At 55.4% G+C, this 27,611-nt stretch overlaps 2 protein-coding genes across 5 annotated transcripts; one reads left to right on the top strand and one right to left on the bottom strand.

The window, feature by feature from the left end:
- ABCC10 (ATP binding cassette subfamily C member 10) lies at positions 1 to 19,933 on the top strand. Of its 4 annotated transcripts, none has more exons than XR_005722718.1 (22): positions 2 to 113; positions 376 to 547; positions 3,055 to 4,273; positions 5,545 to 5,772; positions 6,412 to 6,568; positions 6,796 to 6,905; positions 8,655 to 8,734; positions 9,490 to 9,661; positions 10,986 to 11,084; positions 11,503 to 11,692; positions 12,406 to 12,483; positions 12,641 to 12,835; positions 13,277 to 13,430; positions 13,610 to 13,799; positions 15,613 to 15,956; positions 16,274 to 16,443; positions 16,553 to 17,110; positions 17,366 to 17,619; positions 18,491 to 18,636; positions 18,731 to 18,828; positions 19,068 to 19,180; positions 19,499 to 19,933. XR_005722718.1 is itself a non-coding variant. In XM_040249565.1 (22 exons), the coding sequence occupies exons 2-22, from the start codon at positions 387 to 389 to the stop codon at positions 19,650 to 19,652; spliced, it is 4,473 nt and encodes a 1,490-aa protein (XP_040105499.1). In that variant the 5' UTR covers positions 2 to 113; positions 376 to 386; the 3' UTR covers positions 19,653 to 19,933. The 4 variants fall into 4 exon arrangements, 1 of the variants encoding a protein (XP_040105499.1); XM_040249565.1 differs by having other exon boundaries at positions 16,950 to 17,110; XR_005722717.1 differs by lacking the exon at positions 19,499 to 19,933 and having other exon boundaries at positions 16,950 to 17,110; positions 18,715 to 18,828; positions 19,068 to 19,132.
- Positions 19,860 to 25,472, bottom strand: DLK2 (delta like non-canonical Notch ligand 2). Its single transcript, XM_040249603.1, has 6 exons — positions 24,926 to 25,472; positions 23,947 to 24,077; positions 23,603 to 23,666; positions 22,199 to 22,329; positions 21,451 to 21,595; positions 19,860 to 20,782 (listed from the first exon to the last, which is right to left on the bottom strand). The coding sequence occupies exons 2-6, from the start codon at positions 24,020 to 24,022 to the stop codon at positions 20,047 to 20,049; spliced, it is 1,152 nt and encodes a 383-aa protein (XP_040105537.1). The 5' UTR covers positions 24,023 to 24,077; positions 24,926 to 25,472; the 3' UTR covers positions 19,860 to 20,046.
- Positions 25,473 to 27,611: the final 2,139 nt, after the last annotated feature.

Here is a 27,611-nt window from a genome sequence, read left to right as displayed (position 1 = left end):
GATCACTGGGGATGGGGACACAAAGAGTGGGGAAAAGCGGAACCCGGCTAGGGGACCAGTACAGAAAGCCGCCAGCTTCTGGGAGCCAAAGCAACTCGCTTTCTACCGCTGAGGTAACGCAAGAACTGCCGGGTCCAGATTCCGGGCTGAAGCAAGGGAAGGTCCCGGGGCGGGGTAGGGGTGGGGGTCGTGGGCGGGGTTGGAGGCGGAGAGGTCAGTCAGGGTTCGCGCTGTCACTCTGGCTCCACCCCGCTTCCTGGTCGGCGTCCCGCCCGCTCGGTGCAGGTTCCCAGGCTGAGCTGGGTCCTTGGGAACGCGGATTTCCCTCCTTCTGGAAGGGACCTTCTCTCCCTCCACCCTCGGCTCTCCCCGCAGGTGAGGCCTCGATGGAGAGGTTCCTGGCCCGGTTGTGCGGCACCAGCGAGTTGCAGCCGCTCCCGGTGTGGGAGGGGGACACCACCGGCCACTGCTTCACGCAGCTGGTGCTCAGCGCCCTGCCCCACGCGCTCCTGGCCGTGCTCAGTGCTTGCCACTGGGGCCACCCGAGGTGAGTAGAGACAGGTGCAGACATCTGTCCGTGTATGCCTGCAGACTTCACTCGAAACCTACGTCTCCGCGGAAGTGTACCCGAAATAGTGAGGTCTATAGGGGAAAAGGAGAATAAAATGTGGGCATTCCCACTTTGCAGCATTGGGTCTGTTTGAGGGCAAGTTAACCTGTTTTCTTGCGCCTCATAGCACTGTTGAGAAACTTAAATTAGATAATGCATTTAAGCATACAGTGCAGAGTCTGGCACATTTTTAAACGCCCAGTGCATGGTAGCAATCATCACTTTTGTAGATTATCAGATGCCCAACCACAGTTGTCATGAATTGGAGACAAAAGTGGGTGAACAGTGTTTTTAAGCCAAAAAGGTTAATGTGTGCTGAAGCTGTTGGACCAGTTTCTCACCCCTGCCGTCTAGGAAACTTAAGTGTTTCTAGGCCAAGAAAAACATAGGTACTCATCTGGACAGGAAGCGGTAGATGGAAGAGAAGAGTTAAATTAGAACCTTAATCCTGCCTCCATTTGGGGCTATAAGATGCAGGTGCCGAACTCACCTTGATTTTGTGCTTAGTTCCTGTGTAGCTGGATATGGTAAAATTAATCTCACTTTGGCTACTGATAAGGCAGGAGGAAAGTCTAACTTGTCTAGTCTAACTGACAAACGCGTCCTTACTTAAGATGAGTTACAGGGATGCCAAATCCCTTCCTTGAATAGGAGAAGCTTCAGATCTGCTTGGTCTGGGAGGAATCCTGCTTTGTCCCTTATGCAGAGACAAAAGTCTGGAGATGGCACAGAGGGAGACCGACTGTGCTGAGACAAGTATCTTTTTAAAAGGGGCATAGTCCCTTCAGAACTCACAGTGTAAGGAAAAGGCAAGAAAGACCAATATGTAATCCATAGAAAGTATGTTTCTCTCACTTCACTTAACAGACTCTTTGCAAGTTGCTCAAACGGGTAAGAGAGATCCAGAATCTCAGACAGAAAAGAATCTCAGAGGGCTTTGGGTCCAGACTCCTCACTGCTCACTGATAAGAAAGATGAGATGCAGAGAAGAAGCGGCTTGCCCATGTTCGTAAACCTGGTTAATGACCAGGCTTGGAGCCAGTGTACCAGCCTCCAAGGGTTCACAATGTTTCTTATTCTGTCCTGCATCTTAAGAAATAGAATTATGAAAGACTGACTTTTACTCAAATATAAACCCCTTTGTATAACTGGGATCACTTAACTTTTTAAAGGAAACTCCAAACGTTTTACTCTACAATTAAAATTTTCAGTCACCCAGCCCTGCCAGCAACAAAGAGAGTGTTTTTTAATGGAAGTAGTTCACTCTTGTTTATTAAAAACATTTTTTGCAAGCCAAGAAGATACAGACAAAACTCAAAAAATGTTTTTCTTCAGCTAATGGAGCTGCAAAAATGATCCACACCATTTTCTACAACCATGAGAGAGACAGAGAGTAGAATATCCTGAGGCTTCAGTAAGTTTAAGCTATACTAATAGAGTACAGAAGCTGTGTGTAAGTCAAATTTTTATTCATCTAATAGTGCTCTTTTTCAGTTAAGTTGAGTTGCTCAGTCAAGTCTGATTCTTTGCAACCCATGGACGGCAGCATGCTAGGCTTCCCTGTCCATCACCAACTCCTGGAGCTTGCTCAAACTCATGTCCCTCAAGTCGGTGATGCCATCCAACCATCTCATCCTCTGTCGTCCCCTTCTCCTCCTGCCTTCAGTCTTTCCCAGCATCAGGGTCTTTTCCAGTGAGTCGGCTCTTCGCATCAGGTGGCCAAAGTATTGGAGCTTCAGCGTCAGCATCAGTCCTTCCAATGAATATTCAGGACTGATTTCCTTAGGATGGACTGGTTTGATCTCCTTCCTGTCCAAGGGACTCTCAAGAGTCTTTTCCAACACTGCAGTTCAAAAGCATTAATTCTTTGGCACTCAGCTTTCTTCACAGTCCAACTCTCACATCCATACATGACTACTGGAAAAACCATAGCTTTGACTAGATAGACCTTTGTCGGCAAAGTGATGTCTCTGCTTTTTTATACGTTGTCTAGGTTTGTCATAGTTTTTCTTCCAAGGAGCAAGCATCTTTTAATTTCATGGCTGCAAAAGGGCTCTTTTGAGTAGATACTTTTGTAAAAGTGAAAACTCACCCCATAGAGGTTATCTGTAGGAAATTTAGGTTGAGATGACGTGTGTGTGTGTTTTGTTTGTTTTGTAATTAGGGTCTTCATGTTCAGTACAACCTTATCTCAGAATTGTTTTTATTTCTGTGGTGAAAGAATGATCAGAAATGGTATAGAAATGAGAAAATGGATTAGGTTAATCCAGGAAGATTTCCTGGGAGAAAAGACCATGAGTTCCAGGATAAAATGGGATGAAAAGGTATACAAAGCAGGAAAGGGAATTGATTCCCTCTGTGAGTGAGTTGCTGGAAGTCTCTCTGGGCCCTGAGTCAGCTGTGATGTGCCTGCCTTCTTTTCTCTTTCCCCCTGTTGTCCCCAGGAATCCAGATTACACCCCACACTGCAGTCCCGGCTGGCGCCTCCGACTCGCAGCCTCTGTCCTGCTCACCGTCCTTCCACTGCTCGACCTGCTTCCAGTCATTTTGCCACCAGGGGCAGGCCCAGGGCCCACAGGGCTTGAGGTGCTGGCAGGGGGCGTGGCGGCCGTGGCCTGGATCAGCCACAGCCTGGCCCTGTGGGTGTTGGCTCATGCCCCATATGGCCACTCCCGGGGGCCCCTGGCCTTGGCTCTGGCTGCCTTCCTGCCCGCCCCAGCCCTGGTGCTGACCCTGCTGTGGCACTGCCAGCGAGGCACACTCCTGCCACCACTTCTCGCAGGGCCCCTCTCCCGCCTGTGTCTCCTTATCCTGCAGCTGGCTGCTCTCTTGGCCTATGGACTGGGCTGGGCAGTCCCCGGGCGGCCACGGGAACCCTGGGCCCATGAGCCCCTCCTCTCTGAGGGCCAGGAGCCCGAGGTGGCTGAAGATGGGGAGAGCTGGCTTTCCCGCTTTTCCTATGCCTGGCTGGCACCATTGCTGGCCCGCGGGGCCCGGGGAGAGCTCCGGCAGCCCCAGGACACTTGCCACCTCCCCCGCAGGCTGCACCCGACCTACCTAGCCCGTGTCTTCCAGGCGCAGTGGCAGGAGGGGGCCCAGCTATGGAGGACCCTGTATGGGGCCTTTGGGCACTGCTACCTGGCTCTTGGACTGCTCAAGCTGGTGGGGACCATGCTGGGATTCTCAGGGCCCTTGTTGCTGTCCCTCCTGGTGGGCTTCTTGGAGGAGGGGCAAGAGCCACTAAACCATGGCCTGCTATATGCCCTGGGGCTTACCGGAGGAGCCGTTCTGGGCGCCGTGCTGCAGAATCAGTATGGGTATGAAGTTCGGAAGGTGGCTCTTCAGGCACGGGGGTCTGTGCTGAACATCCTGTACCGAAAGGCTTTACAGCTGGGGCCCAGACGCCCTCCTGCCGGGGAGGTCCTGAACTTACTAGGCACCGACTCTGAGCGGCTGCTCAACTTTGCTGGGAGCTTTCATGAGGCCTGGGGCCTGCCCCTGCAACTGGCCATCACCCTCTATCTGCTGTACCAGCAGGTGGGTGTGGCCTTCGTGGGTGGTCTGATCCTGGCGCTGCTGCTGGTACCCGTCAACAAAGTGATTGCCACCCGCATCATGGCCAGCAACCAGGAGATGCTACAACACAAAGACGCACGGGTTAAGGTAAGGGGCTGCCTGGGGTCCCTCAGCCTTCCAGAGACCCCACCCAGCCCTCTGGTGCCCAGGTCTCCCATGCACAGTACCTGAGAGAGTGAGTGTGTACTCTAACAGTTAGGAGCTCAGACTAGAGAAAGACAGATGGGGTTCACATCTTGATTCTACCACTTACTAGTTCAATCACTTCAGACAAGTCACTTCACCCCGTTGAGACTCCTGTTTCTCATCTGTGAAATGAGGGTAATCATAGCTTGCCTCATAGCACAGTTAGGAGGATCGTGCAAGATGCTGCTCATCATGCCAGTTACAAAGTAAGCACTAAGTTAATGTGGCCTGTTAGTAATATTATAGTGTTAGCTTCTGCAACCCTAATGGCAACCCTGAGAGAGGTGGGAACTGAGCTCTCTGGGGCCAAATGGGATTTTAGTGTTAGAGCCAGGATCCAAGTCTCCAGCCTCCTCCTCATCTCAGGCATGGAGTGCTCCATAGCCGCATGTGGAGGCCTAGGAGAACCTCCCAGCTGCCTCTCTGGGATGGGCTATGGGGAAAGGAGCAGCCATCTCCCCTGCCTGGGCCAGCTCTAGGTGTGAGGGTCTGGCTGAGTCAGTTCTGGAATGTACAGTGATTGTGGTACCTTTTCAGAGAGGATTGGTGGGCTTCGGGTCCATACGGCATAGTTATCTCTCTCTCACTGGCATAGCTCCGAGTACTAATGGCGAGGGGGTGTCCCTGATAGCTGGTTATGGCGTGGCCTTTTCCCCTACCCATGACAGCTACTGACCAGTCTCTAGGGCCTTCTAGGAAGGCTCCCAGTGCCTCCCTGGCTTGCAGGCGGGAGATGTTTGAATGTTAGGATCCAAGGAGCTTCTCTGGCCCTTGCCCATCTTACCTGGGTCTATCAGCCTGCCCAACCCTGGGCTGTGGTGTGTGTACTCCTACAGGAATGGTTTCTATACCCCCCAAGCTGTGGGGCCAGACTGGTGACCAGCCCCTGAAGCCCACATCTTCTGGCTTTGGGAATGGTTCTTAGTCCCTCATCTAATGGAAGGAGTGCTTTTACCCCAGTGTGGTGACCTCCCCCCACTGCCCTCGTACTTTCCACCACTTCATCTGCTGAGAAGGTGGGGGGATTCCAGCTCCAGCCTGCCCCCAGCTGGGGCATAGGGGAGCTCCAAGTCCTTGACATCCCATGCCGGGAGCCTGGGGGAGGCTGGGCAGAGGAGAACACATGTGAGCAGTGTCTCCACTTTGCCCTGCTCTCTTGTCCCCGTCCCTAGCTCGTGACAGAGCTGCTGAGTGGCATGCGTGTCATCAAGTTCTTCGGGTGGGAGCAGGCACTGGGGGCCCGCGTGGAGGCCTACCGAGCTCGAGAGCTGGGGCGACTCCGGGTCATCAAGTACCTGGATGCGGCCTGTGTGTACCTGTGGGCGGCCCTGCCAGTCGTCATCTCCATCGTCATCTTTATCACCTATGTCCTCACAGGGCACCAGCTCACTGCCACCAAGGTGAGGACCAGGAAGGGGGCTTGGGTGGCTGCAGGGAGATGTGAGAAGGAAGCAACAGCACAGAGACCACAATGGAGTGGGGGGTGGGCCGGGGGCCTCGTGCTGCTGGGAAGGAGTGGAGGGTCCCTGAATGCCTTCTCCTTCCCCTACTGAGGGAAAGTTCTCTGAAGGGACCTTTCATCTGGGGCCTCGGATATATGACCCTTCCCTCTGCGAAGGAATTACTTCTTTTCCCCACCTCTTCCTCTCCAACTTCTGGTTAGGCCCCCTTAGCCTCATTCTGATGGTCCTGGGGGGAAAATTCGTGATCCAGTGCAGGATGGATCGAGTGCTGGATCTAGCCAGGAGATGTTGTCCCTTAGAAATTCTGAGAAGGTCTCAGTGTGAGTTGGGCATGTGTGTTTATCAGGGAGTGACCTGAGTCCCTGGAGGGTATCTGGGATTTTTGATATTCTTAAGAGTGGCCACCTCTACCATCTGTAACCCAAATATCAACCAGCTAAGCCCTCAGTTCTGCTGCTGCCTGTTCTCCCCTCCACAGATGTGTTTGCAGGGCCACGCATAGAGCAGGCCTTCAGATAATTCCTAAGCTTTAGGTGATGCTTCAACCCCTCCCCCCCCACCTCTGACCCCACTTAGGTGTTCACTGCCCTGGCACTGGTGCGCATGCTCATTCTTCCCCTCAACAACTTCCCTTGGGTGATCAACGGCCTCCTTGAGGCCAAAGTGTCCCTGGACCGGATCCAGCGTTTCCTCGACCTTCCCAACCATGACCCCCAGGCCTACTACAGCCCAGGTAATGGGAAGCTGGTGGTCAGAACCTGGCACAAGGGAGCAGAGATCTGTAGTCCTTCAGTTGCAGTACACAGATGCTGCCAAGAGAAGCCAGAGGAGCAGAGTCTAGATGGGGCAGGTGGTCATTTCCCCAGGGAGAATCCTCAGACCAAGACTGAGGCCAAACTATCCCTGGGCAGGTAGATTGTGGACTAGAAGCCCAAGGTGAGTGGCTTCTTCCTTGTACAGATCCCCCGACAGAGCCATCTACAGCCCTGGAGCTACACGAAGCTCTGTTCTCCTGGGACCCAGTTGGAACCAGCCAGGAAACCTTCATCAGTCACCTCGAAGTGAAAAAGGTTCGTTGGTCAAATGCCCTAGGAGAGTCTCCAGACTAAAGAAAGACATGGAAGCTCAATGACTGATAGACAAGGACAGAGCCAGTCATAGCAGCCGGCCCCTGTGGCTCTTATTACCGAGGGGAAAACCAGAGAGGTTTTGGTGGGCAGGTTTGAATTGGAGAGGTGATGAGATTTTATCTCAGGATGTCATTTTTCTAATACCTAGCTGCTTCAGAGCAGTCACATCCATCCCTGGTCGCCAGACCGCTCATGTCCACCTAGTCCAGACCAGCAATTGCATTTGTCTCTCTCTGTCCTGCGGGGGCTGTCGAGTTCAGAACAGACCCCATAACTTGTCCAGCATCTTCCCCAGGCTGGGGAGCCCCAGCAGCCCCTTCTCAGAAGGATATTGCAAATGGTTTAGATAATCCTCTATTTAGCCTGGTGAAAAGGCATCACACCCTGTGACTCACACCGGGGCATACATCGTCAAAGAAGCACTTGTAAGAACGTTCCTGGCAAGACGGCAACTCCTGCTCACCAAGTCCTAAGTTTTCACTCTCCCCTGACCCGTGTCCAACCCTTTGCCCCACAGCTCAACCCGGTGTTCTCTAGCGGTTCCTGAACCGCCTCAACCACATTTGGCTCACATTTCTGGCTTGGGCTACATGTTTTGTTCTTCGTCTTAGTTCAGGCAAGACAAGGCTGGAATTTTTCAAAGGAATTTTACTAACGTGTCAGTTGGGGCTTTTTTGGATTTAAGTCATAGAAACCCGCTGGAGCTAGCTTAAGCCAACAAGAATTTGTAAGACAGATATAGAGATGAATTGCAGAATCCACAGTCAAGCACCTGGGCAGATCTCTGCAGCAGCTCGGAGCCAGGCCTCGACTTGCCGAGCTGGTCCTTCTGTTCGCTCCTTCTAGATCTGCCTCCTTTCTTCTCTGTATCTGCTCTACCCCAAACAGAAGTAGGCCTGCAGAGAGCCCTTCCACTTACAGGCCCTGGGCAGAAGGAGGGGGGTTCCCAGGGATAGGTCTCAGATTGGCCTGGTACCCAGTCAAAGACAAGCTCACCCTGGCTGCCAGGGTGGGCACCACAGACAGCTGCTAGGATCCCGCCTTTCTCTAGAGAAAGGAATTGTTTTCCTTTGTGAACCCACTCCAGTATTCTTGCCTGGAGAATCCCGTGGACAGAGAAGCCTGGTGGGCTACAGTCCATGGGATCCCAAAGAGGGGTCATGACTGAACACACAGACATTCACACAGATAGCTCCGTGAATGTATGTTACAGCCAAGCAAGGAAGGGAGCACAGAAAATTTTAAACTGCAGGTCACAGAAATGGGCATCTGTGTAAACATTGCTTTTTGCCCTGAGTCTTTAGAAGTCTGGCTGCAGGTGGACTTAGCCAGCCCACTATGCAGGCCCCAAAGCCTGCAGTCCTTCCTTCCCTTGTCCCCATCCTGAGTTGCCTGCCTCAGTGCTTTCTGGGAAAGTTCAAGGACAGTTTTCCTCCCATCTCTCTGGCACACTGTTCCTCTCCAGAGGCTCTTCACACAGTGAAACTGATGCTTCTCTGAGTGGAGAATAAAACACACTGCTCCCCTGGGGCCAGCATCGCATCAATCACTGAAGCACACCTCAGTCTGTGGGCCGGGGACATCTTTCCCCTCAGGCTTAACTGGGGCCTAGAGAGAAGCCGTGGGGTGACTGGCAACCCAGGGCCTCTGGAGGGAGGCCTGACACTCATGCTTGTGGCTTCCTCGCAGGGAATGCTGGTGGGCATTGTGGGGAAGGTGGGCTGCGGGAAGAGCTCGCTGCTGGCCGCCATCACCGGGGAGCTGCACAGGTAAGCAACTGCCAGCACCCCCATCCTTAGTTCTGCCCTTCGCCAGCACTTCCCTGGCCCCCGCTACGTGGTAGACACTGTTTTAGGGGCCAGAGATGCCCAGATGAGCAAGACCTCGTCCCTTTCTTGGGATAGTTTTCAGTCTGGAAAGGGAAAGGCAGTCAAGGAAGTGGATTCTCATAACCATCACTGGAGAATGAAATGGCAACCCACTCCAGTGTTCTTGCCTGGAGAATCCCAGGGACGGAGGAGCCTGGTGGGCTGCCATCTATGGGGTTGCACAGAGTCGGACACGACTAAAGCAACTTAGCAGCAGCAGCATAACCATCACTGCAGAGTGTTAGAAGTACTGTAACAATGACTGAAGAAATAAATGGAAACACCTGGCATCAGCTGCTCTCAGAGAGTGTTGGAAGGGATCCAGAGAGGAACAGAAGTGAGGGAGGGCCTACTTGTTTCACTGTGAGAGTGAACGTGTGCGGGGTGCTGGCCACACTCTTTTCTGAGCACCTTGACCTTGACAGCTGTTTGACTGCAGTCAAAAAGCAGTTTCTGCCCTACCAGTCCACAGGGGGCCTCCAGCCCTCCTTAGGACCCCTTGACCTCAGTGGCTGCCAATCCAGAGAGCCATGTGACATGAAGGGGCCCCCCGTGCAAAAGACAGCCATCAGGAGAGGCTTCTGAGAGGAAGGGGCTGGGCCAGGAGGGGACCAGCAGGGAGCTGGCCCCCACACTGCTGGCCTTGGTCTCTGCAGGCTCTGTGGGCAGGTGGCAGTGTGGGGGCTGTCCAAAGGCTTCGGCCTGGCCACCCAGGAGCCCTGGATCCAGTTTGCCACCATCCGAGACAACATTCTCTTTGGGAAGACGTTTGATGCCCAGCTATACAAGGAAGTGCTGGAGGCCTGTGCCCTCGATGAGGACCTCAGTGTGAGTGCCTGGCCCCCCGCTTCCCGTTGTCCCTGACACCGCAGGTGAGACTTGCTTCTCTGGAAAGGGGTTGCTTGTACTCGGGCGACATTTACCCAGGACTGGCCGTCAGGCTATGGTCCTCGCAGAGTGTCCCGCGTCTGCACAGCACCTGGCAAGTGTGGGGGCTGGTGACCAGGTACTCCACACAGCAGCCGGGGGACTCTGTGGGTCTCTGAGACTAGGGGCAGGTTTCCCATGAGGTTTAGCTCTCTGCAGATCTGGCTAATGGTTCTGACTCAAGAGGCCTTCCCCCACCTCCCCCTGAAAGAGTCATGGTCATTCTAGAGAAGTCTGGCAAGCCACTAGAATCCCCACATCCAGAATGCTGAATTTAGGGGGAATGAGAGTCCAGCTTTGTCCCCTGACTTTTCCCCGGCAGGACTGTGGTCAGCACTAACCTGTCCAGGTAGATGTGGAACATCCCTAGAAAGGAAGACCTCTGACTGACCGTGGGATATCCTCTGTCCACTTCTCATTTGCTTCTATCTCAGAGACATTTCCCACGTCTCCTGGGTGCAGGGAACTGCTCTGAGCACTAAGAAAAAGAGGTGAATCACAAAGCTTTTCCCCCAGGGGAGCCACTGCCTGGTGGACCACAAGTGCTTCCTCTGGCATGAGGACCCTTTAGCAAAGGAGACCACTCCCCAGGCCACAGGGAGGCTCAGGTACCTTCCTCCTCTAAAAGCCTAGGGAAGTTTCACTTTGAATTTGCCCATCTTCATCCTTGCCTGTGAAAAAGGCAGGGTAGTGAGTGTGACTACCTGTAGCCAGGGTAGTGAGTGTGGTTAAGAATCTGCATTCGTGTCCCGCCCTTTACTTGCTATGGAATGACCTTGGACAGCGCATGTACCCTGAGCTTTGGTCTTACCTGTGAAATGAGATAGTATCAACATCATAAGGTTGCTGTGGGGTTGGGTGAGAGGATGCATGTAAACTGCTCAGCACATAGAAGGTGTTCAACAGGGGGTTCCCCGGCCGTCCAGTGTTTAAGGCTCTGTGCTTCCACTTCAGGAGACACAGGTTTGATCCATGGTTGGGGGACTAAGATCTCTCATGCCACAAGGGATGGCCAAAATAGGAAAATAGAAAGTGTCCAACACATGCTTGTTGTTGCTGGAGTTGTGGTTTGCCCCCTCTGGCTCCAACACCCCAAATTTAAGTTCAGTCTCCTCAAACTCTCTGGCTCTCTCACTCCCGCCATTTCTTCCCAATGGAGGGATGGGAAATGGGGCAGAAGGTACTGGGAGCTCACTGACCAACACCGGGAGGCCTGCCCTGTCAGATCCTGCCTGCTGGGGACCAGACGGAGGTGGGGGAGAAAGGCGTGACCCTCAGCGGGGGACAGCGGGCCCGGATTGCCCTGGCTCGTGCTGTCTACCAGGTAAGTTGAAGACAGAGGTGTCTGGAGCCTCAGGACTCGGAAGCTTGGCTGGGGGGTGAGGGGGTGGTGTGGGGATATTTCCATCAGCATCCGGTTCCTTCCCTCCCTCCTCTGTGCTGCTAAGGTGTTGGTCCTTTGGCCATCCCATCCTCCTTTTGCTGATTCAAGGCAGCATTAAAGACCCTTTGGAAAGCATTGTGTGGCCTGAGGCACTAGAACCAGCACAGTTGAGCACTGGCCTCACTTTACTGGAGGCAAGTCTACCCTCTGGTCTCACTTCCTTCTTTACTGCTATAGGGGTAGCCCCCAGAGTTCCCCTCAACCCTCCTGCATGACGGCCTCAAGATCACGTGCTTGGAGAGGTCTGGGTTCTGGCCAGAGGACCTGGCTCCCATGGTGTCCCCACCCTCCTCCCCAGGAAAAGGAGCTGTACCTCCTCGATGACCCTCTGGCTGCCGTGGATGCAGACGTGGCCACCCACCTGCTGCACAGGTGCATCCTGGGAGTGCTGAGCCACACCACGCGGCTGCTGTGCACCCACCGCACTGAGTACCTGGAGCGGGCTGACATGGTGCTGCTGCTGGAGGCCGGGCGCCTCATCCGGGCCGGTAACATGGGCCACCAGGCTGGGCGGGAGCTGGGCTGAGTGAGGGAGTCACCTGCCGGGTGCGACAGATGGATCATCAAGGGGAGACTCGGCCACCTGCCTCGTGTGTGTCCTGGTTCCCCCTCATGCTTCTGTCTAACGGGAGGCCCTCTCCTGCCGTCACAGAACTGGCATGAAGGATGGAGAACAGGAGGGAAAGGAGCCATGGATCTGGGACTCGGGGTTTGGGGAAACCTAGGGTACTAGGATCTCTGAGGGCAGTCTGATGTCCTCAGAGAAGAGAGAGTCAGATTTAGAACCGTCATTTTATTTACAAATAGATACACAGAAACTCTGATGGATTATTATCCAGAGGGACATGACCATCTGCAGGTTCACTAGATAGAAGTAGGAGGAAATGAAGCTCCGGCAGTGTTAGGAGTTGCAGGAAGTATGAGGAGAAAGCCCAGCGGTAGTGAAGGACTGGGTGCTCACAGGTGGCCATAACTCTCCTCCCAGGGCTGGACCTTTTCTGTCTCTGCTGATCGGGCTCCAGACACAGAAGGAGGGCCAAACTTGGTTTTGCTCAGGGTCTGGGGGTCCAGGGCAGAGGCCTGCTAGGGGAAGTCAGGTAGGGGTTCCAAAGAGCATGGAAGGTGGACTGGCTGACACGTTTAGAAACACATAGACTGCACCCTGAAGAGCCCCCTCCTAATCTCTCCTGCTGCCTTCCAGGGCCTCCCTCTGAGATCCTGCCATTGGTACAAGCTGCCCCCAGAGCCTGGGCTGAGGATGGACAAGAGTCTGACCCAGGTATGGTCTGGGGGTGAGAGGAAAGGGTCTGCTCTTCCCCACCACACTTGTAGAGACAGGTTTTTAGGAAGCTTGCTTGCCCCTGAAAACACTGAGGTTTTCGGCTATCATTCTATAAGCTGAATTCCCCACCCCGCCACCTCTCTGATCCTCGCAGCCACAGCCTGGTACATGGAGAACCCAAAGAAGACAAAGGAGGGGCTAGAGGTGGAGGAGAGCGCATCTGGCCAGCTATGGCAGGAGGAAAGCAAGAAGGAGGGCGCCGTGGCCTTCCACGTGTACCGCGCCTACTGGAGGGCCGTGGGCTGGGGCATGGCTCTCGCCATCCTCTTCTCTCTGCTTCTCATGCAAGGTAGGAGCAATCTCTGCAGGCCTTCATTCCCCCACTCGCCCTGTTGCCTAGGTCCCTGTCACTCCCCTCACCTTGTGCTAATCATGACAAAGCCCAGAGACTCACCAGGCGTGGGCAGCAGCTGGGACCAGAGGCATATCCCTAATTCTGAGAGTCCCGGTGACTGGCGAGGGGTAGGGAGGGTGGGCTCCGCAGCCATCTTCTGACCTGCCCGCAAGGCTGACTTCCCATTCTGCAGATTTAAGATCACACTCTCCCCAGAGCCGAAGGGTGACGGGCCCGGGAAAGACACGTGCCCTAGGGAGGACACGGGGTGGTGGCGAGGTAGGGAGGGCTGGGGGCCAAGGAGGGTAGAAACCAGAGTCAAGGGCAGAAGGGGGTGTCTGAATGGAACGAGGAAGGTGAGTCTGTCCGGCAGCTTCCTCTCTCCCATCCCCCCAGCCACCAGGAACGCGGCCGACTGGTGGCTCTCCCACTGGATCTCTGAGCTGAAGGCAGCCAAGAATAGCTCCCAGGAGGCGCCGGCCCCCACCAGGCTGGGCTCCGCAGGGCTGCTGTCTGCCCAGCTGCTCCTCTTCTCCCCCGGGAGCCTCTAGTGAGTGGCCGGGGCACAGGTCTGGGGCTCTCATTGGTTCCTGGGCAGGGAGTGAGCTGGGGGCTGGCGTTACAGGGCCCGTGTCTTCTGGAAGGTGGGGAGAGGTGGCATGGGGGCGGGGAAGGGAACCCTGAGTGGCCCCACTTTTGGTTACCCACAGCCCCCTCCCCACCACCCAGCACCTCAGTGTTCCCACTGCCCAAAGCTGCCCCCAACGGCTCCTCAGACCTCCGTTTCTACCTCACCGTGTACGCGACCATTGCTGGTGTCAACTCCCTCTGCACCCTTCTCCGGGCTGTACTCTTCGCAGCGGGCACCCTCCGAGCGGCCGCCACCCTGCATCGCCGCCTCCTGGGTCGAGTCCTCATGGTGAGGGGACGGGAGGGTGGAGGTGGCCTCGGGGGGCCCTCCCAGTACCTGGTTCCACTGGGAGCCCCGTCACATCCCCCGGTCCTCAGGAGAAATCAGCTCCTCTCAGATGGGTGCAGCCCTTGGCATCTTGAAACCTGGAGAGACAGAGCAGAGCAGCTGCTTGGGTTCAAACCCAGCTACTTAAGCCTATGGCTTTCTCGTCTGTAACCTGAGGAGAAGAGACTCTTCTTGAGTCACTTCCAGTTGACTTCAAGCTCAGAGGACTGAGTTAACCACCCCTTAGTTCATGTGCGGAGAAGGCAATGGCACCCCACTCCAGTACTCTTGCCTGGAAAATCCCACGGATGGAGGAGCCTGGTGGGCTGCAGTTCATGGGGTCACTAAGAGTCGGACACGACTGAGCGACTTCACTTTCCCTTTTCACTTTCATGCACTGGAGAAGGAGATGGCAACCCACTCCAGTGTTCTTGCCTGGAGAATCCCAGGAACGGGGGAGCCTGGTGGGCTGCCGTCTATGGGGTCGCACAGAGTTGGACACGACTGATGCAACTTAGCAGCAGCAGCAGCAGTTTTATAAATGACATTCTTTTCCTTCCATTTTTATTTTGAGCTCATGTTAAGAGCCATCCCTGTTGCTGTGCGTGTATATTGTCTGTTGCTTACCCTATAGTACATTATGAGGATTCATCAGTACATGGAAAGTACTTAGCATAGTGCCTGGCATATACTGAGTGCTCAATTGGCAATTATTATTAACGATATTATTATTACAAAGCTCTTTTTTGTCTGGTATCTTATTAGGGCCTCCTTATAACCCTGTGAAGTGAGTACTGTTATCCTCTTTTTACAGATGAGGAAACGGGCTCTGAGAGTGCATGTGACCTGGGCAAGCTAGTCCTATGGCCATGAACCCAGGACTGTGTGGGTCTTTCCCTTGTCTCTCAGGGAGCAGCTGCCCACTGTCTGCCCACATCTTAGGCTGTGAAGGAATTGATTTTATCATAAGCTGACATTAGGGGTGACATTCACAAGTCCCTTTGACCTAGTTCCCTGCCTTAAGATAGGACTGTTCTCCCAGTAAAGGCAGAGAGTTGGGAGACAGGGAAGGCGGGGAAAGGAAAAGGATTGTCTTTGAGACGGTACCTCCCAGTAATGAGTAGTCTAAATAGCTCCTGAGCCCCTGCTCCGTGGCAGGCAGGCTCCGCTGAGCCCCTGACTGCTGTCTATGCAATCAGCTCCAGGATGTGTGGTTCCATTACCATCCCCCTTTTGGAGATGAAGGATGGGGGCCTTGAGGAGAGGAAGCCCCCTTGGCTGGGGTCTCACATCTGGTAAGCATCAGGGCTGGAATCCAAGGAGCAGTCTGACTCCAGAGCCTGAGCCCTTGACCATGAGACAGTATTGACTTGACTGCTGTCCTCACCACTCTGTCCAGCCACAGGCAGTCAGGGTGTTCCTCCTGACATCGAAATTGTACTCAACACGGCCTGAAGTCTCCACCTTCTGGAATGGGATTAGCTCCCTGCCCTCAAAAGCGGAGTAGGCACGTGTAGCATAGAGGTAGAGGGGTGGCCAGCCTGGCCTCTCAGGGTCCCCACCAGCCTGAGGGACAGAAAGCCCCTATCTTGCCCACCCTGGGGTATTGTTCTAAGCTCTTCCAGCCCCTCGTCAGTGCCCTGAACTCTGGGAACACTTTACTGCTTTCCTGTTCTCTACCTTGGGCCTTTCCCCCCAGCCCAGCTCCCCAGGGGCGGCCTCCGAAGCTTTTCTGCTTTGTCCTACCCTGGCCCAACCACATCTCTTTTCCCAGGCTCCAGTGACTTTCTTCGACTCCACACCCACGGGCCGGGTCCTCAACCGCTTCTCCTCTGACGTGGCCTGTGCAGATGACAGTCTGCCCTTCATCCTCAACATCCTGCTGGCCAATGCAGCAGGCCTGCTGGGGCTCCTGGCTGTGCTGGGCTTCAGCCTGCCCTGGCTGCTGCTGCTGCTGCCGCCTCTGAGCGCCATCTACTATCGCGTGCAGAGCCACTACAGGGCCTCCTCGCGGGAGCTGCGGCGCCTGGGCAGCCTCAGCCTGTCTCCCCTCTACACCCACCTGGCCGACACCTTGGCCGGCCTCCCTGTGCTCCGGGCCGCCGGGGCCACCTACAGGTGTGTGAGTGCCTCTCGCAGCCAGAGCCACAGGCGCGAGGTGCTGGGATGGTCGGGGTGGAGTTGGTGGGGGGGATTGGCGGTGGATCTCAGGTCCCCTGGGGAGAGAAAGGTGGGTGACGGCACTAGGGGAGAGAGGAAGGAAACGGAAAAAAGCAGGTTAGTGAGGCCGAGAAGGCCCCCTGAGAAAGAGCGCACTGGTCCCTCCGTAGCTCGGAGGTGCGGCCTGTGGGCGTGCAGGCCAGCGCCAAGGAGGGGGTGTTCTACAGGGAGGAAGTCTGGGTGGGCCAATGCAGCCACAGCATGGCCTCCTCCAGGTTTGAGGAGGAGAACCAGAGACTCCTGGAGCTCAACCAGAGGTGCCAGTTTGCTGCCAGTGCCACGATGCAGTGGCTGGACATCCGGCTACAGCTCATGGGGGCTGCAGTGGTCAGCGCCATCGCGGGCATCGCTCTGGTGCAACACCAGCAGGGCCTCGCCAACCCAGGTGCCACCCCGGGGCCCTTCAGTCTCACCTCAGAAGCCTGTTATTCTTCATCCCCCCCGACTACCATGACATTTCCCTTTACCACCAAGGATTTTCACCTCTTGACCAGGGTTCCCTGTGAGGATGTGTTGTCATTCTCAAGACCCCATTTCAGAGTTGGGGATGCTATCTCGAGGAGTCCCTTGCTGGGTAGTGGTGGGTCTGGGGCTGAACAGGTCTGATCACCACCTGTGCCTGCTCACCCCATCCTCAACGCCTAATAGCCCACCCCAGTCCACCTGCCTTCTCCCTGTCCCCCTGCGTAGCCTCTCCAGGCCCACCCGCTCCCTTGCATCCAGCCTCCCGTGGGCCTGGCCTGGCTCCTGCATCTTCTTGCTTCAGTGCTGGCTTCCTTTAAATGCCCACAGTCCACAGCTTAGGGTTCGCCCATTCTGCCCGCCCCCTCCCTACATGCATCCCAGTGTCCAAGCCTGCCCTAGCGCTCTGTCCTCTGTCCCCTCCCCCAGGACTGGTGGGCCTGTCGCTGTCCTATGCCCTGTCCCTGACAGGCCTGCTCTCAGGGTTAGTGAGCAGCTTCACGCAGACAGAAGCCATGCTGGTGAGCGTCGAGCGGCTGGAGGAGTACTCCTGTGACCTGCCCCAGGAGCCCTGGGGCCAGCAGCCACAGGTAGCCCCAGCCTGGGCGCTGGCACCCTGAAGTTGCCCCCAGTTCCTCTCCTTGTGCCCCTCACCAACTTTTCTCCACTCCTGTAGTGTCCCTTGTGATCTCCCCATTCTACGTGCCTGACCCCCATCCCTCCTAACTCTCCCCACCTCTCCTCTCACACCATCCGTCCCTCCCTTCCACTCTTCAACCCGTCCCTCCACCCTTCTCCGCCGTCTCACCCGTCTCCTGTCCTCTCCCTTGCACGGACCCCACCAGCTGGGCATCGGCTGGCTGAGCCATGGGAGCGTGGAGTTCCAGGATGTGGTGCTGGTGTACCGGCCAGGGCTGCCCAACGCCCTGGATGGGGTGACCTTCCGTGTGCAGCCTGGAGAGAAGCTGGGCATCGTGGGCCGCACGGGCTCCGGCAAGTCTTCCCTGTTATTGGTGCTCTTCCGGCTGCTGGAGCCCAGTTCCGGGCGAGTGCTGCTGGACGGCGTGGACACCAGCCAGCTGGAGCTGGCCGAGCTCAGGTGTGGGGGAGTGAGGAGAGGGGACACGGCCACTGGCAGAGAGAGGAAGGCCCAGCCAGGAAGGCTTTATATAAACACACAGCAGCCAGGGTGGATCAGGAGGTGAGACAGAGGGTGGGACAAGCAGGTTAGAATAGTGAGCTCCCTGCACTCAGGCCTGGATTCAAAGCTGCGGCCTTAAGGCTTTCACCTTCCCAGCTTCATCTTGGACTTCTCAGCACACGATGCCTTCCACTCTAGATCACCGGTCACTGTCTCCTGAATCAGAGCTTCCCAGGTGCCGTGCCCTGGGGCTTGGGACAGCTGGTGACCTGGGCCAGTAGCCCCTGGCCACAAGTGGTCTCATCTGGAGCCAAACATTCCCCCAACCACGTTACTCTGTTATCATTTTCTCTTAGTTCCATGATATGGGAAAAGGTAGGGGGAAGTGCTGTCCTAAAGCCATTACTGACTCCAGGCCTGGTCCTGTCCTTCCTGCCTTCTCTTCTAACCTGTGCCAGCCTCCCCTTATGGCTTGACCAGAGAGCTCCTCAGGACCTGATTTCAGGCCTGCTTTCAACCTGGAAGCATGCCCTATCCAGTCACACTCTCTGGCCATGCCTTGCCATCCACTGCTGCCCCATGACCCTGGCGTCAGTGCCTCACAGTTTGGCTTATGCTTGTTCTGATTTTGCCCCTCAGGCCTTTGGTTTCCTTGGTGTTCCTCATAGCACCAGCACAGTTCTAGGTTCATGGCTGACCAAGCAGGGAGCAGGATGGGGATTGTGATCAAGTCTTACCCCACGCTCTCCTGAAGGGCTGGACCTATAACTGAGACCTGTGCTGGGAGCAGAAGTGGTCACATCTCCAGCCTCAACCCCTGTCCCTCCAGATCCCAGCTGGCGATCATCCCCCAGGAGCCCTTTTTGTTCAGTGGGACCGTGCGGGAAAACCTGGACCCCCGGGGCCTGTATGAGGATGGGGCCCTGTGGCAGGCGCTGGAGCAGTGCCACCTGCATGAGGTGATCGAGTCTCTGGGTGAGTGTCTTGTCCTGCGTGGTGGCAGGAGGAGCAAGCAGACAGGGGCTAAAGGAGGCTTGGAACCCCAGGGTGAAGATGCTATGCTTTGCAGGTGGTCTGGATGGTGAGCTGGGCGAGGGGGGCCGGCGCTTATCTCTGGGGCAGAGGCAGCTGCTGTGTCTGGCCAGGGCTCTCCTCACAGATGCCAAGGTAAGACAAGAGGGTGGGCCATTCGAGAGGGCCAGGAAGAAGGCAGGGGACAGGTGAGGGCTGAGAAGAAGACTGGAGAGAGGTCTCAAGGGACCGAGTTCATTTTCCTTTTAGAGCTGCAGGAGGGGAGCTGTGGGCTGGCCTGGGCCAGAACAGGAGATAGGGGCTGGAGGCTTGTGTAGCAGCCTCGGCTAACCCTCTTCTCCCCTCTCCTCCCTAACCCTCCCAACACGTTCCAGATCTTGTGCATTGATGAGGCCACAGCAAGCGTGGACCAGAAGACAGACCAGCTGCTCCAGCAAACCATCAGCAAACGGTTCGCCAACAAGACAGTGCTGACCATTGCCCACAGGTGTGTGGCATCCAGAGTGAGAATCTAAATCAGGGGTGTCATGGACCCAGAGCCTCGCTTCCTTTCAGGGACCCCGGAGTCAGGCCTCTGGAAATTCCAACCCCTGTGACTCTCAGCTCCTCATTCTCTAGGCTCTCACCAGGCTCCTTGGAGGGCATGGTCTCAGGGAACATGCAGCCCCTCCCCTAGCACAGAGCCCGGGGCCTGAAGCCTGTGGGGCAGGGGGCCGCTGTCCAGGAGGGAAGAGGAGGAAAAGGAGGTCAGCCTTCTCTAAGGTGCTGTCTTCCATCCCCGCATTGACCACCCCCTCCCGTGCAGGCTCAACACGATCCTGAACTCCGACCGGGTGCTGGTGCTGCATGCGGGGAGAGTGGCAGAGCTGGGCTCCCCTGCTGCCCTGCGCACTCAGCCCCACTCGCTGTTCCAGCAGCTGCTGCAGAGCAGCCCACGGGGAGCACGCTCCTCTCCGTGAGGGCCCACCCCCCACTGCCGATGGTTTACACTCCTCCATGTCTCTACCTCTCCCTCTCCTCCACAGAGGGGAAAGGGCGCCCTGGGCTCCTCTTCACAAGCCACTCTGTGTGGGCAGAGTCCCATGGCTTCCCCAGAGGCAGGCCTCTGCTCTGGCGCTCTGGCATCTGGGACTCCAGGTGGACTTTTTCTGGCAAAGGAGCCCACGTGCACATCCATAGTTTTATTTGATAAAATTCCCATTTTTACATTCTGTGTATTAAAAAAATAATATTTGTGGCATGAGGCTGAGGTCCCTCAGTGTGTGTACCCCAGCTGAGGGGTGGCGAGAAAGGGCCACTCCAGCCCAAGTGCCCTAGGAGGTGAAGGAGGGGCCCAGAAAGCCCCCACCTCCATCACAGAGCAGTGGTCTTCCCAGGCTCGGGGGGCAGGTCAGGCGGCAGAGGGAACCCTGCTGGCAGCATGCTGACCTGACACTCCCGGTCCTGGCGTGCTGGAGCATAATGTGGGGCAGGGTAGCAGCAGGGTCCAGGGGGGCAGAAGCCCCGGCGCCAGGCCCTCAGGGTCAGCAACACCGTGGACAGGACCAGGGCGGCAGTGACGGCCCCAAACACCACCACGGCCACCAGGCTGGGCTCGCCCAGCCCGGCCTCTTGCCGCCGCACCACCTCCTTCACAGAGATGCGCAGCAGGCCGGCGCCCGCGCTGTGAGGGATGGGCCCCGTGGCGGGTACCAGCACAGCCAAGGTGGGCCCTGGGGGGCTGTCCACTGTGGCGGCAGGACTCAGGATGGGCAACACTAGCTCACAAGTCTTGCCACCATAGCCGCTGGGGCAGAGACAGTCAAAGTCATGGACCCGGTCCCGACAGCGGGCCCCTCTCTGGCAGGGGCGGCTGGCACAGTCGTCCAGGTTGATGGTGCAGAAACGCCCAGTGAAGCCCTCGGGGCAGAGACAGGAGAAGCGGTTGATGCCATCCAGGCATGTGGCGCCGTTAGCACAAGGCCGCATCAGACAGTCATCCACATTCACCTCACAGCGGGCACCCACGAAGCCCGCCAGGCAGCGGCAGGTGAAGTTGACAGCAAAGCCTTGGTCGTCCTGGCACTGCCCACCGTTCCGGCACGGGGAGCTGGTGGGGGAGGCGGGGAGGGTGTTTTATCAACTGCCACCTGCAGGGTAGACCAGGTAGACATCCGGATCCCTGCTACCACCACCCATCTCTAGCTCTGTCCCCTCGAGCCACTCTCTGAGCCTCAAGTGCCTTCTTTAAAAATGGGATCAGAGCAGTACCCGGCTTCCCAGGTTGTGAGGGTTAAATGAGATGATCGAGGTCAAGCAGGTAGCAGAGGGCCTGACCCAGAGTCAAGACCAAGGTGAGTATACTGTTCGTGTCCTCTTAGACTCCAGGCGGGAATGAGGACAAGTCCAGCCCCACAGGCTGTCTCCTCATTCACCATGAGGCCTAGGCTGCCACGTGGGACAACTTCAGGGGCTGCACGCCAACTTTCCTGGGAGGATGAGGGGGGTCCTAGGCCCACAGCCTCCCCAGCCAGGGAAATCATGCCGTGATGTGTTACACCTCCAGCCCCTGTCAATTTCTGTCGTTGGAAAAATGGTTCAGATGGTATAAAAAAAGCTGAGAAGCCCTTGGGATGCTCCAGCAGACTGGGGTTTTATCCTCGAGTGTCCCCATGTGGGACTTTAGACCCTCAGCCCTAACACTGCCCTGCCACCCCCCTCCACAGTCCTCTCTCCTCTGTTGCCAGATTCTCACCTAACCCTGGGGCCAGTACTCACCTTGCCTGCTCACAGGGTCCGGCCTTGCGCTCACAATCACGCCCGTGGAAGCCTGGTGGGCACACACAGTGGTACTCACCGCCCCCGTCATACACGCACTGGCCTCCGTTCCGGCAGGGGGACTGCATGGTACAGATGTGTTCATCTGCAGAGGAGACCGGGAGGGCTCTGGGACAGCCCCTTGCACGTGGCACCCAGACCTGCCCAGGCCCCACCCAGAGCTCTTTGGGGCTGGCTCATACTACAGTCCCAACCTGGACAGAAAACAACATTGAATTTGGAGTCAAGAGGCGCCTAGTCCTAGCCCTGTCAGTCTGTCTCAACGTGCCTTTGGGTAAGTTGTATCTCATTTGTGGATCTCAGTTTCCTCATCTGCGATATGAGGACAGTTTCCTGCAGGTGTCTTACCTACCACAGAGGGTTGTGTTGAGGACCAGTTCAGATAACAGATAGGTATAAAGTCTACAACTATAAAATACTACAGGCTTCCCTTGTGGCTCAGCTGGTAAAGAATCTGCCTGCAATGCAGGAGACCTGGGTTCGATTCCTGGGTTGGGAAGATCCCCTGGAGAAGGGAAAGGCTACCCACTCGAGTATTCTGGCCTGGAGAATTCCATGGACTGTATATAAAATACTACGTATTTGAGGGTTTGAGCCAGACACAAGAGGGACTCAATAAATAAGGATGGATGTTTCTCCCAAGACACGTGGGGCCCCCAGTGCAACAGCTACCCTCTCTACTCCCTACCTTTGTCACAGAACTTGCCTGCCCAGCCAGGGTGACAGATGCACTGCCAGGGCTGGTGGCAGGTGCCGTGCTGGCAGCCAGGCATTCTCACACAGCGCTCACAGTGCAGCCCCTCCCAGCCGGGGTCACACCTGACGGGGGGGAAGCACAGGGTCAGGGCTCTGGGTAGGAGGAGGTGAAGACAGGGAGGAGGCAAGCTCAGAGGTTCCAGGAAACAGGAGACAAACAGGACCGCCCCTAAGGAAAAGCAGGCCTATCCCCGGTGGATCGAGAGCTGCGCTGGGCCACCAGGCACCAGCGTTGGAGTTCTGGTTCTGCACTCTGTCCAACCTTTCCAAGCCTCAGTTTTCTCATCTGTAACCTGGGGTGACACCTGGCAGGGATGTGTTGAGGAAGAAATGAAGATGAGGGGCTTCCCTGGTGGTCCAGTGGTTAAGAATCCGCCTGCCAATGAAGGGGACACAGGTTCAATCCCTGGACCAGGAAGATCCCACATGATGAGGAGCAACTAAACCCATGTGCCGCAAACTGAGCCCACACACCCTAGAGTCCGTGCTCCCCAGCAAGAGAAGACCCCTCAATGAGAAGCCTGAGGACCGCGATGAAGAGTAGCCCCTACTTGAGGCAACTAGAGAAAGTCCATGTGCAGCCTGAAGACCCTGCACAGCCAACAACAAAAATAATTTTTAAAAAGAAAAGACATTAAGATGATGTCTGTTAAGTGCCCCTAGCACCATTTCTGGTATATCTGAGGTGCTTAGAAACATTTTCAAAAGAAGAGTGACCTTGAAAGGTCATCAGGACTATCTTCCTACCCTGATTCCAGGGCAAGGCCTGCTTTAGAGGGTCCCCAACACCCCCAGCCCCTCCAGCAGCTTGCCCGTCAGCTCATGTTTTTACATCCACACACACTTTCCTCCTGCTGCAGAATTTACCCGACCCCTACCCCAGTGTGTCAGTTCCTTAAATTCATCAAAGACAGACCCCCTTGAATAAGTGCATCTCCCCAACAACCCTGGCAAAGCCTTTCTTTTCTAGGCTAAACCGTGTGTCTTATCTTTATCTCCCCTTGCTTCATGGCTCCCACTCTCCACGCTCCCTTAAGCTTCAGATCTTTCTTCTGGTATCTTGAAGAGGAAAGTTTTAGAGTTCCTGGACCAGAGTTGGGAGAGTAAAGTGGGAAGCTGTAGTTAGAACACGCAAAGGAGAGGCAAGGCAGTGGAAGGGGGAAGGGTTGGGCACGGTGCTGGGCTGCCCATCTGCCCTGTGTGCCACGGCCTTGAGGGGATGGGGAGGGCCCTAGACGTTCTGGATCAAGCCTGGGGCTTGACTCGGTTGTGGGTATGGAGGCCTGGGAAATGCGGAGCTAAGGGTTTGGGAGCATCGCGCTCTACGGAGAGGTACCTGCAAGAGCCGTCAGGCGCGCAGCAGCCGTGAGCCAGGTCACAGAGGGAGCTGCAGTCATTGCCTGCAAGAGATTGATGTGGGAGGGGTGAGCCCGGAGGTCAGGGTTCGGCTGCCTGAGATGCCGGGCCAGGGAAAGGACGCAGGGTCCCGGTAACTGGAGGGGCCCAGCTCTGGGGCAAGGTAGAACAGAGACTAATTGCATTCCAAAGGGAAGTATTGGGTGTCGCCAAGCCCGCGGTCGGAGCGGCTTGCAGTGCCATCTCTGGCCGGCAGAGGTCAACGTGAGAGCGAGGGACGTCCGGACAGGGCTGCGACCACAGCCCCCCCGGGGGAGCGCTCACCTCTGGCAGGCTTTACGGGTGCCCCCAGGATGCACAACAGGCAAACGAGATGTAGGCAGCGGCAGCCGCTGGGCATGGTCAGCGCCGGCCCCGGGACGGACAGACGGATGGATCGCCGGACGTGCAGACACCTGTGGGATGACATGGGTTGAGAGGCAGCCGGACGTGGAGATAGCGGCGAGGATTCCGGTTCGGTTCCGAGTGACAGGAGTCGAGGGGGAGAGGGGCGTCCAGAGAAAAAAAAAAGGCGGGGGGAGTGGTGCAGCGAGAGGGCGGGGGCGAGGAAGGTGTGAGCAGGCGAGGGGATTGGAGACGGAAACGCGGAGCCGGCTACGTGGGAAGGAGGTGAAGGGTGGACAGCGCGAGAGAGGTCAGGACGCGGGCAGGGCCGGGGCTGGGAACGCAATCGGGACGGAGGGGTACTGGGATACCGCCGAGAGGAGACACGGGGACCCGGCGGCGCGCGGTCTCTGCCCCCGCCTCTGACTCCCCGCGTACCCCTCCTGTCTCCGCCGCGCTGGGCTCGGCCGCGGCGCGGGGCGTCGGATACCCAGCGCGCCCCCAGCCCGGCTCTGTCCCGCGGTCCTCACCTCTGGCTGGGAGGCGGCGCGCCTCGGGGCGCAGAGCGAGGCGGGATCCGACGGACTCCGCCGAAGGTCCAGACCACGGAGCGGGGGCCGCCCCTAGCGGGTCGCGGGGCCGGGCACCCAAGCGGCTGCCATGCGAGCCGAGCGCTGGGGAATCTGGGCCTCGAGGCGACCCCGAGCGGCTGCGGAGGCTCCTCGCACGCGCTCAGGCCGCCTGCCAGGGGCGGCGTGTGCCGGCGGAGCCGCCTCCCCCCTCCGCTCCCAGGCTGCCGCCGCCGGCCCGCCCCCCACCCGCCCGCGCCCGGCGCCCCCACCCCCAGCGGTCACTCCTTCCTCCGGGCCTCGCGCTCCCCTGGGCCCCCGCCCGCCGCAGTCACCCGACCTCTCCGAACCTCGCCTTCTCCGCTGCAAGGAGGAAATTACGGGAGGCTAAATGGGAGCCGACTGTAAAGGGTCGGCCAAGTGTGCGCAGCCGTTATTCTCCATCTCGCATCTCCACCTTCCTGACCCGAGCAGCTCACCCCGCGCCCCACCTCTACTCTCCCCAGTCCGCCGCCCATCACGCCTCTCAGATAAATCTCGCGCACGCTCAGGGCACACTTGACGCTCCCGGCCCTCCTCCTGTCACCAGCCCACGCCTCTTCCATTTGTAAATTCTACATCACCTGCTTAATCTGTCTGCTACTCTCCTCCTCCCCGCCGTCCGCTTCTTTCTCCCCTCGAGGCCATCAACAGCCTTCCAGGGTCGATCCCTGCCTAGGTATTAGCGTGGCCCACTCACCCACCCCTCCATCCCTCCTCCCGCCAGGTCTGTCTTTCCTATCTCTGCATTCTGCTACCACTACTGGGAAAGGTTCCGTGCACTGGGAACGCCCCCGGCTCTGTAAATGTGCACCCCAAGTTCCCTCCTCTGTACCCCGGATCACCTCCATTCTTGACCTCAGGCTGATCGTCTACTGTCCAAACCCAGAGCTAGACTGAGTGTTGTGAGGAAGCTCTGTGCCTCCAGGCTTCTGTCCCGGAAAGGACAGGAAACCGATTCTTGTTTGCCCAAGGAAAGAGAGCAGAAATCAGGACCACCTGTCCCCATCTCTAGTCCTTCAAATCAAGATTTGGTTTCACCATCCTTAAATTCGTGGTAAGAAGTAGTCCCTAGCTTGTGCAGAGCCGCTTTCTACAGACAACCCCCACAGGTCGGAGCTCCTGAACTAGTTTTTCTTGCATTCTTCATTAAACATAGCCACACCCACCCCATCTGCCTAGCCATCTTCCTCGAAACATTGATCACCTCTTTCCTCCAGAGCTTTCTAAATTTGAGTTGAACAATGCCATAGCTCTGACAATATGTTTTACTTTTTTTTTTTTTTACTGAAAAATTGCAAACAACATATACTGTCCAAAATGATTGTAAACAAATTATGGTATACCAACACACTATGTGACTACTGAAAGTCACCTTTGGGAAGTCTAAAGATTTTTTTTTTTTAAGCTAAGAATATATTAGGTGGAGAGAAAAAAACCAAGAGACAGAATGTGTCTCAATGTTGGCAGTGATTTTTTTTCCCCAGATGATGGAATTACAGGTAATTTTTTCTTATTGATGCTTTTCAACATTTCTCTTTTTCCCAGAATGAGCATGTTTAACTTTTTCTTATTGTAAAAGAAATTCAATAACATTAAAGAACTTTTAGAATAAAGTAAAAATTGGGGGAATTCCCTGGTGGTCCTGTGGTTAGGACTCGGCACTTTCACTTTCCTGTCCCCAGTTCAATCCCTGGTTGAGGAACTAAGATTCCACAAGCTTCTCTGTGCAGCCAAGAAATAAATGAATAAAATAAAAATTTAAAAATCACCCATGATCCTATTTGCTTGATAAAACCACTGTTGTTGTTTGATGCCTTTTCCTATCCAGCTGTTTTTATCCAGAACCTATAATGTTATATCCTGTTTTTTTTTTTCATGCATCATATATCAATAGTTTTCAAAAGCTACATGATGGATACAATGTATAAAAATACAACTAATGAGAACCTACTTTACAGCACAGGGAACTCTACTCAGTGCTCTCTGGTGACTAAATGGAAAGGAAATCCAAAAAAGAGGGAATATATGTGTAGCTGATTCACTTTGATGTACAGTAGAAACAAATGCAACATTTTAAGGCAACTATACGCCAATGAAAAATTTTAAAATAAATTAAAAGCATAATTTTTATGGCTGCATGATAGCCGGTTAAATAGATACACCCTAATTTATTTAACCTGGGATTCCCAGGTGGCGCAGTGGTTACAAATCTGCCTGCCAATGCAGGAGACACAAGAGACACAGGTTCAATCGCTGGGTCAGAAGATCCCCTGGAGTAGGAAATGGCAACCTGCTCCAGTATTCTTGCCTGGAAAATTCCATGGACAGAGGAGCTTGACAGGCTACAGTCCATGAATCGCAAAGAGTCAGACTCAACTGAGTGACTGAGCACACGCAATTTATTTAACCTAGCCTTCATTACTAGATACTTAGGTTGTATTTACTTTTCATCATTATAAATTCATTCAACAAATATTTACTGAGCACCTATCTGCTACTAGAGAATCCCATGGACAGAGGAGCCTGGTGGGCTACAGTCCATAAGGCAGCAAAGAGTCAGACGCAACTGAAGCGACTTAGCACACAGCACTCATGCAGCACGTGTATGCTACTACTCCATGCCAGACATCACCCTAGACACTGAGCTACAACTCCAAGATAAATAGTAGTGCTACAGATTTTCCATCTTTTAGATTCCTTCCTTAAGATGGAGTCTGAATCGATGAGTGACTGCATCAAAGAATTTGTGAAAAATAAATAGTTGCTTTCCATGAATGAAATTCACTGGCAATCACTGATGAAACAATAAAGATACTTGAAGCTTTGGAAGTTGATGGCATCAGATTGTATCACTTACTACATGTTTTGAAGATTTTAGCACCTGGCATGTCACTCTTTTCACCCTTCCTTCTGCCAAATTCTTGGTGATTTTTTTAAAAGACTTTTTTTTAATGTGGATCATATTTAAAGTCTTTATTGAATTTGTTACAATAC

Source organism: Oryx dammah, unplaced genomic scaffold (assembly GCF_014754425.2).
Source record: "Oryx dammah isolate SB20612 unplaced genomic scaffold, SCBI_Odam_1.1 HiC_scaffold_11, whole genome shotgun sequence".
Lineage (NCBI taxonomy): Eukaryota > Metazoa > Chordata > Mammalia > Artiodactyla > Bovidae > Oryx > Oryx dammah.
This window is presented reverse-complemented; position numbering and strand designations above follow the sequence as displayed.